Source organism: Melozone crissalis, unplaced genomic scaffold (genome assembly GCF_028551555.1).
Source record: "Melozone crissalis strain CALT ecotype California unplaced genomic scaffold, PUWL_Pcris_2 ptg000004l_1, whole genome shotgun sequence".
NCBI lineage: Eukaryota > Metazoa > Chordata > Aves > Passeriformes > Passerellidae > Melozone > Melozone crissalis.
The window spans coordinates 5,106,923-5,119,272 of NW_026535782.1; the positions used below are offsets into that span (position 1 = coordinate 5,106,923).

Here is a 12,350-nt window from a genome sequence, read left to right on the forward strand (position 1 = left end):
AAGAAATGGGAAATCTTTGCTTAGGTAAGCAGGCTTTTGCCTATGGGTTGGGGACTTTGGGAATGACCCTATTCTGACATGACTGGACACTGCAAGAAAAGATTATAAACATTAGTTGGACGTACCACATAAGAAGATTCTCATACTGGGTGGTTTCCCCAAAAAATGACAAAATGCTCCCATTCCTGCATTCTCAGCAGAGAAATCCTCCTTCTTTGTTCTGTGTTTCATCTATGTTCACACAAGGATGTGTCCTCTCCTGTTGCCTCCTCTCTCCCTGTCCCTTTCCCACTTTAGCAATTCCTCCTGTTTTCTTTCAGTCATCAAATTTTTGTTTTAGGTAAGGAACTGTGGTGCTGTGACTTTTCTTTCCTTTCTCTTCCTTCTGCAGCTCCAAAAACATTTGCATCCACTCCTTCCCTGTTTCTGAGCCTCCAAAGAAACAGATGGCTGCTGGGTAGGATGTGTCTTACAATGCATTTGAAAGAGCAGGCAGTCACTCTCAAAATCATACAGTGCCCTTGTGCAAAATAGTTATTTGATGTGAGGGCTCTCCCAGCAATGGAGACACACAGGCTCTGCTGGGACTCATAAAATTGGACACATAGAGGGGACATGAAACTGCTTGTCTGGTGCACTTGGATGGTACATCTCTGCCAGAGCTGCACATGCCAAAAGGGGAAGCAGGAGGAGTGGAAAAATATTAATTATTACAGTGACCTGATGAGGTCGCTGGGGTGAGAGAAGGATGAGAATCTTAGTTGATGATCAGAAGGCTGGATTTATTGATATATGATATATTATACATTATAACTATACTAAAAAGAATAAGGAGAGAAGTTGCAGAGGCTGCTAAGCTAAGAATAGCATAGAAAAGAATCCAAAAACAAGAGAGTTCTCTGTCACTGTATTCCAGAGAGCTTGCCCTGTGATTGGCCCTTAATTGTACACATGGAACATGAACCAATCACAGGTGCATACTATTGCATTTCACAGCAGCTGATAATCATTGTTTACATTCTCTTTCTGGGGCCTCAGCTTCCCAGAAGATGGACAAATCTGAAAGAAAGGATTTCTATGAAAAAATGTCTGCGACAATTAATCACTTCCAAGCCAGTGTTATGTAGGATTTGGGAAGGAAAGATTGGAGGAAAATACAAGCAGTTCTCTTTTCATCTGTACACAAATAATGGCTTCAGAAACAATTGGAGTGGCTGGGTGTAAGTGGCCCCATGGCACGGCCCTGTGGGGCACACGAGGCAGCTGCTCCACACAGAGCAGCCTGAGCAGAGCTGGAAATGCTGCTCCAGCACTCACTGCAATTGCTTGTGGAAAAGATGGGATTTTAGCAGCTGCCAGGGGAAAAAACCCGCAATTTTAGTGTGGATGGCAACAACTGTTAATAATCCCTGATTTTACTCCCACTAGACAATCAAATGAGAATGAGCTTTCTGCTGCTAAGTGGGCCTTCACTGGAGGCAGAGCTACTGCAGAAATTCTTTGTGCTGAAAAGCTCATGATACATCACTATGGTTTTCTTTTATTTCTGCTCCACTGTTTAGCATTGCTGAAAATGCTGGCTTTGTGCTATTACAGGAAAATCTGCCTCAGGATTGTGGTGAGTTTTTGGACTCTCTCCTAGCACCCACCTCTCTGCACTGACTCACCAAGCAAGGTGGTGAAGTTAATTCCAGGGAGACCAAATCCACATCCTGGGAACAAAAGGAGCAGAAGACTGGGGGCTCTTTTAATCTGATATTTTTCTGTTGAGACTTCTATAAGCAAGGATGAATTTAAAGTTGAGAGCAATGGATAAATAAATTATGGAGGCTCCCAACAGACAAGTCCTGTGTGAATTATGAGGCATCTGCAGGGAAATAATGCCTCTCCTCATTTCTTTCCACTCAAGTCCATTTAACACACTGCTGCTAAAGCTATCTACCTTGGCAGCTATTCTACAACCCATTAAGAGTCCTTGATCTGTCCATACCATAAAGAAAGACGGGGTTTTTTTGTTATAGTATCACATGTCCTTAATGCCTCTAGTCCAGAAAAAACATTTAAAGAGCTGATACAAAAGGAAAAAGAGGAGCAAAAATTGTAGGCACACATTTAAACCTGTTAAAATGAGCATGTACAAAATAAAAATATCTGCAAAATTCTCTAAACTACAGCATTTTTACATAGGATGGTAAATCTATGAAAGATCTGCACAGATGGAAAATTGTGACAGTCCTTAATAAAAAGGAAAATGAAGTCAAATGTCACAGAATGAATGTATTAACTAACAAATGCAGGTAAGCGCTAAAATTCTCATCAAGGATTTATTTGAACAAGATAAACTAACCCAGTAATATATTTCTATGTCTTGTATGAATTAAAACAATAAATTAATTATATTTATGAAATAGGATTGAAAGAAACAGAAAACTCAGAAAAAAATCTTATATTAAAAAAGGAAGCTCCAACCTTCATAACTTCATATGAAGACCAAGAGATGTGTTTATCTGGGTATTTTATACTGTTTGTACACTCAGTATGAAGAACAGAATTAGTTTTGTAGTAAGAGAGATTTAAAACTTCCTCTTCTGGGACATTGTACACAAATATAATATTAAATGGTTGTCTATGATCACTGTGGTGGTAAAATTATTAATATTTAAGATTCAGAAGTCTGTTTAAGAGTCATCTTTGCTAAAAGAACACTCCTTTTGACTAAAAGCCAACAGTCTGCCACTGTTTCCAGCTCCCATCTTTGGAGCTGAGGGAGCACTGGGGGATTGCTCCTGTAGGCTCCTCCAACAGTTATTGTTCCATATTGTCCTGTTATTTACTGATGGGCAATTCAGGACTATGGCAGTGACTTAAGGAGCCCATCCCTCCGAGGGATTGATATTTGACTTTATTAACAGTGAAATGATTGTTTTTTCCTCAACTCTTCCTTGTTTTCTGAACCAGTGCAGGGGCTGGGGCTCTGCAGTCCCTTGGCTGAGTGAGAATGGGGGAGCAGAGGGAGAGACGGTGTCTGAGAGCTCTCTCATTGTGCTCACAGTTCATAAAGCTGCTGCCTGACCTGCCCCAAGCTGTACCTGCCTTGTTATGCATGGGAAGGTTGAGATTCTCCCATAGCTTCCACTGGTTAAAGAATGATAACATCTTGTGCTGGCTGTTTCAGGCACAGATTGTGATAATGTGAATGACCAAAGTCAGGGATCCCAAAACCCCCCAAACCCTAGCAATTCAAAGCTGCTGTATAGAACAGAGAAGTGTTTTCCTTCTAATACAATACAAATACAATACAATACAAAAATCCTGAAAAAGTGTGTCTTCCACAAAAAAAAAAAAAAAAAAAAAAAAGGAAAAAGAAATTCAACCTCAAACATTTTCATCACATGAATGTTAGACAGAGGTATTTAATTCCAGTTGGGGTTTTCGGGGGGGGTTATCTTATGATTTTTTTAAACCATTTGGAAACACTTCATTTCAGTTTGGAAGGAATTATTGCTATAGTTAGCTTCACCAAAAGCATGTGCAACATGAAATTAAAATAAAAAATGAAACAACAAAGTTTAATTATTGAAATTCTTCTCCTTTTTGATGAAAATCTGTGTTTTCAGGAAACATAAAATCTTCATTCACAAATATTCACTGAGCTCAGCTCTAGTCCTTCTATTTTTGGATTATTTAAAAATTTGAAATCAACAAGAATTTGTCACCCACTTCAATGTGCTTAGAATTTCTCAGTCACTCATTAATGAATTAATTAATTAACCAAAATATTTAGGTCCTAATGAAGCAAACCCACACTTTAGTTTATACTTCATTTCATTCATTCATAAATGTTTTCATTTGCTCAAATACTTCTAAAGGAGTGCAGAAACTCACCACATGGTAGGATTCAATTCTTGCTGATGGTAAGAGTCAAAGTCATCTCGCAGGATAATGCTGTCACTGTGCATTTCAGCTGCAAAGAAAACAAAGCAGTACAGGGAAAAAATCCAGTGCAATCATCCCATGCTTTCTAAGTGTTGTCTTACCTAAAGAAAGTCATGGTAAAATACATTTTATATTTCTAAAAATCTGTTTTTCAGGTTAAGCTATTTATAAAAGCCAGGTTTTCTTAGTTACATAGCTTTTTCCTTACTATGGATCATAGTACCACAAAAAATGAATAAGTGCCCTCATCATCAAAGTGTGCTGGCTATGGAAAGATGGAGTCATCAAGTATACACTAAATCTTTTAAGAAGTTTTGTTCTGAATTGTTGGTTTTCTGAATACTTAGAAAAAAATCCTTCCAAATCAAGATTCTGCAAACATGGGCACAAGAATGGATGAGAAGTCCTAATGAGTGAATTACAGATCTTGCAGTCAGGGGATACATTTTGACAACTCATAAGCAAAAATCCATGAGCTCATTGGAATTTCTCTGCTGCTATCAGCAGATCTGGCAGTAAAGGTCAACTCATCTAAGGAACATAAACTGTGAGCTATGTTATGCAAATATTTCTTACTGCTGTTCTGCAAACTTTGGACTCCAATATTACACCTAGATTTACTGTCTCATTTATGTATGATGACCAATAAACTCACTTAAAATCCCCACACTTTGGCACCTGTGATTGTGTTAGACAGATCCTTCTCTAAAAATACTTCCACAAAATGAACGAAGTAACTGTGGTCTGCTATTTAACCTGAGGAAGAATGCCAGAATCTGTCCTGGAAAAATCCAATTGCAGCACAAGGGTTGGTGGATGCAGGCAGCAGCAGTGCCTTGCTCCAGGGTCCACCTGGGAGGTGCACTGGCACAAAACCTTCCTCAGAGCAACCCTGCCCTGGTGTGAGGTGCTATCCCACACTGAAGGTTATGGGGCACAGAATCAGAGAATGGTTTGGGTTGAAAGGGACCTTAAAGATCATCTAATCCCAACACCTCTGGCATGGGCAGGGACACCTCCCACTATGCCAGAGTGCTCAAAATCACATCCAACCTGGCCTTGAACACTTCCAGGGATGGAGCATCCACAGCTTCTCTGGAAACCTCTTCCAGTGTCTAACCAACCTGATAGCTAACCTCTTTAAAATTAAAGTCCTTTATTCCCCTTTGTTGTATTACAACAAGCACTTGAAAAAACTCCTCTCCAGCTTTCTTGCAGCCCCTTTAAGGGTGCTCTAATGTCTCACTGAAGCCTTCCCTTCTCCAGGCAGAACAATCCCAACTCTTCCAGCCTGTCTTCATAGCAGGGGTGCTCCAGTCCTGACTCTCTTGCAAACACATAACTCTCTAATACATAACTAGGACTTTAATACATAACTAGGACTCTAATACATAACCAGGACCAAAAGGTGTATCTGCAGCACGATACACTCACACTGCAAGGAGTCAAAGACAATAAAGAGCAATAAAAATCACAATGAAGAAACAACTAATCAGAATTAGATATAATTAATTCCATTTTATATGAATCTCATTCTTATTTGAATTCCCCAAACCTAGTTTAATGTGACTTTACAGATTTTTTAATGTAATAAAGTCAATGATTCTGAGTTTAAGTAGTAAGAATGACAAATCACCTACCTAGGTGAGGATGTAAGGGAGCTTCTGTCGGGGCTGTGGAAAACAAAGACACACAGTGCATGAATATCTTCTATCAACAGGGCTCAACTGCAGCATTAAATATCAATTCAGCTTAAAACAAATTGTACAGTATATTCTCTCCTAAATCAGCTATCCCAGTAGTTTAATTGTGAAAAATATGACAGACCCCAAAAGTTACAAAAAATATAACAGGAAAACAAAAATAATTGTTCTCTTAATTAAAATAAGCATTGAAACAAATGAAAGTCGGTGTTGGTTTTACAGTATAGTAAAAAAGATCAATTAAAGTCTAGAATGATGAGATATTGTTAAAAATAATTTGGATTAAGATTTAATAGCTTAAGGGCTGACAAAGTGGAAATTAGGCTTAACAACAGAAATAGTCTAGGAGAGGTAAAAATTGCCATTTTTGATCTTTTATACTACACTGAACAACATTTTACTGGGCATATAATTGGGAGAAGTAATCCAAATATTCCTAGGGCAATAAGTAACAGATAAACTCTGCAAATCACAATATGAAACACTTATATCAAAGCATGTTTTTGCAGGCAATTCCCCAGTAGGTCTCTGCCTCCCAAGAAACACCAGAATGTTGTAAAGACACTGCATGGGGGGTATGTGAAATGGCACAACTTTGCTGAGTGACCTTCTACCAACACTTTGCAACAGGAGTCATGGTGTAGCACCACACAAATGGAACCAGGCCGCATCTGAAAGGGCACAGCTACATAAAAGTATGTGGGGAGGTCTAGAAGCTGGATACACAGTGTGTAGGATACTCCATGGCAGCTACCACACCCACAGCCTTGCTGGATCTTAAATCCAAAGTAGGTTACATCTCTTGCATGAAGGCCAAGGGGTGCATATACCCAAGCTCCTGGGAAGCAGCTACCTAATTGTCCATCAGTACCTCAGCCATGGATCTGCATTTCCAGCTGTCTTTTGGACTTTGGTAAAATAAAACCACCAAAAAAAAAGAGAATTTTTGAAGCCAGGATTCATTTGATGATTCTGTGGTTTTTTTGTTGGGTGCTGACCTAAATTTTAACAGTACTCCTGATTTCTTCAGCATATTTGCAAAAAAATACTGAATTACTGCAATTTCTGTCATAACATCTGACAAGTTAAAAATAGATTCAAAATAAACATAAAAATGAATGCAGCAATCTGTGTACAGCTCTCACACATAGTTATCTGAATAGAAAGTCCAATACAAATCTCATGAATTTTGTTTTTCTCTTCCTGCTTAGTCCTTAAATACTGGATTTGCAAGGAGCCATGCCATTCTCTAATGAAACTGCAACACTTCATGGAGAAGTGGGTGATGGAGAAGACTGAACAGTCAACAAATGAGGTATCTGCAGACCAGAAAAGCAATCTGGATTTACCTTACACAGAAAACTTCCATTGAACAGACTTACCAATTAGAGGAGTGACATGTTTTACACCATCCACCAACCATATAAATATAGACATTTTTGTGTGTAGATATCTCTCCCCTAACCTTATGTACATATATTCATATGTATGTATACATACACACACATATATACATAGGCATATATAGGTATGTATGTATGCATTTATATATACACAAAAACTGAAAACCTCCACAGAAAACTTTACTGCAGCTGAGAGAAAACAACTTCTTAAGAGTCTGTTGCTGTTCAGAAATCTGAAATATTTTTTCCTTTTCATGGCTAACTTGCTCCATTTTTATACAAGAAAGTCACCCATGCTGCTTTGTCTTCCCTAGCAGAAATGCCAATAATGAGTCTAGCAATGTCCAAGACCTCTCATCATGCTGGTACAAAATCTGGAGAAATACAACTATTGCAAGTTAAGCTTGGCACAGTCTCCAGAATAGTGCTGGACTGCACTGCTGAATCTTACAGTGAAAACTGCATTTTTCCCTTGGAACCCCAGGTATTGTGTTTCTCCATGGGAATGTGTAGATTTCACCAGAAAGCTTTTAAAAATTATTTGCACAAATAAATGGATCAAACTGGACTAACTGAATTATTTCCCAGATTGAGCAACACAAACTGTTCTGTATTTTGCCTGCAGGAAAAGAAGCACATTATGGCATGGGATTTGTAATACTCCTGTAATACTCCTGTTCCAAGAGACTAGGTATAAAGTAAAATCACTATCCCTGATGTTCCCTTCTCAGTCTTAGTTCCAGGGCAGTACTGAGGGGTGATCTGCAGTGAGCACGGGGGTGGCTGAGAGCCATCCTGCCAGTCTCACCTATGAGGAGCATGGTCAGGACACATCACCAATTGCCCAAGCAAATTTCATTGGCCTTTGAAAGTAACTCAGATGAAAGAGACCACCTTCTCCAAGGAGAGCAGTTCAGACCTCCAAATGAGAAGAAAGGGCTGTGTTATCATTCACCCCAGGCTGTTTGGCATGGCTTTTTGAAAGAGGCTCTCTGTGGAAAGGGCTCCAGCCAAGGATACACAGAGTCATGAATGAAATGATGCAAAACTCCAGCATTCAGCAAAAAGGCACAGGTATAGCACAAACTTGGCATCTTTACATTTGAAAACTCTTTTGACTTCATCATTATTTAATAAAACTGGCTGTTTATGTGATTCAAAAATACAGACTTGGGATCTGAGATTTTTTCCTGAAATGGCTCTTCCACCATATGCATAGCATGTTGCACACCAAAACTGCTCACCAACAGAATGAAAGGAAGGAAATGGTCCAGGTCCATACTAATGCTACTGATCAATCATTTAAAAATTAGAGGTGGAACTAAGCAAACATCTCATGTTAGACAAAAAGGTTGTTGTTACAAGTATAGACTTTATGCTGGGGAGAGGTTTCCTGTATCTTTACAGGATCTAAGAAGCCCAAGTATTTTTGCCTCAGGTTCTGATTGTAATTCAAATTCCTGAGCTGAATATGACAAAAGACTGTGAGGGTACCATTCAATGAGTGATAAAAATAGACTTTATTCTCTCTATAAATAATTTCTGTATTTCATTTTATATTTAATTGCAAAACAGCACTGGGATGATCTTCAAGTGTTGTATTTAAGGCCCACGAATAATAGAAATTGAAAACACAACACAACACTAATAATAGTTTCTTAAACATTAGTTGTAAAAATAGTAGTTGTTTTCAAATATTTTCAGATCTACCTTTCTAATCAATGTATAGAACTATTTTCTTTAAAATAACATGGATTTTTACATAAGCCATACAGTGTGGCTCAAGTCAAATGAAGTTTTTTGTACAATATGACAAAGATAAAAGGAATACTACAGTGCAGAGTAGCTATAGAGTGCAAAGATATAAATTTATAATTTAAAAGGAATTATACAATACTTCAGACTGAGAGGGAAAAAGAAAGACCATCTCACTTCATATTTTAAACCATTATTCACTTTGTAAGATGCTCCTTAGGCACATAGTTGGATGGTTTTAAATTTAAACCCAGTATTTGTGTGGCTCCAAAATGCATCTTAGCTTGAATGAGAATGTTGTACCTTTTTAAAAAGTAAAGTAAATGAATTTATTATTTGATTTTCAACCAGCACCGTGGGTATATACAGAGCTTTACAAGAGATGAATTGTTCTGAGCAAAGAATGGAAGCAGAGCTCAACTGAGGTCACAATCTAAGAGATATCAGCAAATACAATATGAGAAAATGTGAGGAAATGTAGAGTGCTTGCCTTGTCTTACAAGACAGTCCCTTTGGCAAGGAAAAGCAGAGAAGAAAAGATGCAATACAAATTCAGAGAGAGAAAGGCCACAGCCAAACGGAAAGCATGAGAATCTTGAGGAAGCTAATGGGGAATTCAAAAGTCAATGGGGACATTGTGGGGCTCTGTGTCACTGGGATGAGGCAGAGTGGAGGAATGTTTTGGAGTAAAAGGTTAAATTTTTCTGTGGATGAAATAAGGCTGCTGAAAGGTTAAGCCAATTTAAATATGCCCCTTTTTGGTTAAACTGGAAGGAAGGGAAATATTAAACAAGTGAGAAGGGAATGTCATCTTCTAGAAACTGGAATGTGAGGAGGAAAGAAATTATTTGTTGGTGGCCTTGTTGTCAGTGAAAAAATAAGAAACAAAATCATTAAACATGGTAATAGTCAACTGTTAAGTAACATTAGTCCCCATTCAGATTTAAAAAGAGCAAGCATAAGGAAATTAAACACAGAAACATCCATCTGTTCTATTGACAGTCAAATTCCATAGAGTTCTGGGGTCAAGACTATGTATAGGTATAGATAGAAAATCCAGCATAAGAAAATATTCTTAAAACCCACTAAAAATATTTTTTTTTTCTCAGAACCCTGAACTTTGTGGGTTTTTTAATATGAAGGGCAAGTGAAATACAGTGACACAAATGCCGGCATGCTCCCAGACAAACACTCTTCAGAGTTCTACAGTCAGGGGCCATCAGCTGTTGCTCATCAGTTCATGACAAATGAGGTGTGCAGAGAGGTGTCTTCTGTTTGCAGATTATGAACTCTAATCTCCTTGTCATTAGCAGCCAGATGAAGATAAAAAGAGAAATAAATGCTTTTATTTAGACTCCCTCCAATACTTTTTCTCTACTGGTAAACCAAGTTGCTATTGAATGATGGAGGCTGAGCATCCCCAGGGAGAGTCAGTGAGGTGCCCAAGGGCTGGGTTATTCTTGCTAAAACATGAACTGAGGAGGTTCACACCAGCTCTACTCTCCACTCCTCTGCTCTGTCAAATATTGCTCTGAGACATTGTGAAATACAAACCTGAGATCCTGAAATCTGATATGCATTTTTTTTCCAAAGTGTTCCTAAATTTTACAAGGTACAAAATGCACCTAAAGGGTCTTGCACAAACATTCAGGCAAAAGTTCTCAAATAAAAGAGAGTCAATCCTGGGCCAATTCTCAGGATATTCTCAGAAATAAATATGAATCAACATGCACAATACTAAGCTTACCTTATTTTCTATTTATTTAACTATTACAATGAGTTAAATATATGGTTTATTAAACATATTTTTACTGGCAAGAATATCACCACTCATTATGATCCTTATTTATCCTTAAAAGCATTGACAAGACAGCTACCCTTTCCAGATTCTTTTATATAGTTTTTATTTCTGTTGGGGTTTTCCTGTTTATTCTAGATGAACTTTTTCTATGATAATTTTTATGTCTCCTTTCTTCAGTCTAATTCTCATAAAATTTAAAGCTTACATCAGCTCTCAAACATCAGCTCTCCCTAGCTTCCTAAAATATGTATTATATTCTGAACATAGAGTTTTTAAGCAATTATTTTACTTTCTTTGGTGTCTTGCCCTATAGCATCATTTCTTACTACATTTACATTATACATATGGCATTGCCATCCCTTAACACCACCCTTTATCATCCTCTAATTCTCTTCAAAATACAAAAAATCACTTTCCTTTTACTGCACAAGTTCCATTAACTCTATCAGGATTTATTAATGTACATCTGAGGGTGGACAACCACAGTAAACATAATTTTTGAGATTCCTTGCTACTTTCACATCTTCCTGTATATCCTTTTTACTAAACATTAGGAAGTCTGATACCACCTCTAGTACATGCTTATTAAGAACATGTCCTGTAATAAATCTATGAAGTTGCCCTGTGGTTTTATTTTTCTTTATTTAATATGTCACATCATTCTGGGCATGATTTGAGTATAGTAATGTTTAGAGCTAGAAACAGACTATAAAACCTCATTTATGTCAATCTACTTTGCTGTTTTGCATATATATTAATATGATATTTGCATCTAAATAAATTCACTAATTCTTCCTGAAAGAATCCTTTGTTTACACGAGTGGTGTTGATGAAAATTGAATAAATGAAGTAAGGTCTACTTCAAAGAAAGCCTCTTTTCTTTGAATAGGAAAATTAATTCTAATAGTATAAGGATGATAATAGTATGCAGTGGTTAGAGATTAATGCAATGCACACTGTGCTCAAGAAATAAGAACAAAAAGGCAGAGGAGAGCCTGGAAGGGGTGGGAGCAAGGGTAATGGGCAATGCAGTGGTTGAATATCCAAGTGAAGGAAACTGTCTGAGCTGGGAAACCAAGGGGGAGAAGCCATGGTGAGGATAAAAATGTGGGAGAAGAGCCAAGAGAAAAACTGAGGATCTTGCACATCAGTGCTGCAGGGAACTCTGATCACTGCTACAGCTGTCACACGCTGCCCATGCTCACAGAGCAGCACCTCTGGGTGATCCTGGCTAAGCCAAACCCAGGGGCTGCAGAGGCACTGCAGTGACAGCACACACTGCAGGGATGTCTCTGGAGTGACTGTGTACGGAGAAAAGGGAATTGCTGGGAAAACCATGGGAAACAAAAATGTTATAAGGGTGTGGAGACTGTGGCAAGGCAGGGAAGCTGAAGGCCCTTCCAGGGAGCTGGGGCAGGACATGGCTATGGATGGGAGGAGGAGGAGGCAGCAAAGGGATTTTCACAGCTGAGCAGCCACTGGGACATCTCAGCATCCTTTATACTCTGAATACAACCAATACCACAATTCTATTTTCTCCTTGTTCTGCAGAGCTCCTGTGAACTCAGGGACAGCAAACAGTAACATAAGGACTTACTGTTCTAACCAACATAAGTGCTGCTAAAATGTTGATCTGAGGTTAGGTTATGCTCCAAAACTGCAGAACTGTAAAGCAGAGAAGGGTGAAAGAATAAAAATTTCTTTTGTCAGCTCTCCCACTAAAATCTCAGTGAACAGAATGTCTGAAGAAGG

The 12,350-nt window shown here is 38.3% G+C and overlaps 1 protein-coding gene across 2 annotated transcripts in view; it reads right to left on the reverse strand.

The window, feature by feature from the left end:
• The window catches only part of RELN (reelin), a 286,045-nt gene that overhangs the window by 156,421 nt on the left and 117,274 nt on the right, over positions 1–12,350 (reverse strand). For both annotated transcript variants that reach the window (XM_054280910.1, XM_054280902.1), the window contains exons 5-6: positions 5,577–5,609; positions 3,886–3,964 (exon numbers count right to left, since the gene is read on the reverse strand). In XM_054280910.1, the coding sequence (XP_054136885.1) occupies positions 3,886–3,964; positions 5,577–5,609 (112 nt within the window). The remainder of the gene's footprint in view (positions 1–3,885; positions 3,965–5,576; positions 5,610–12,350) is intronic.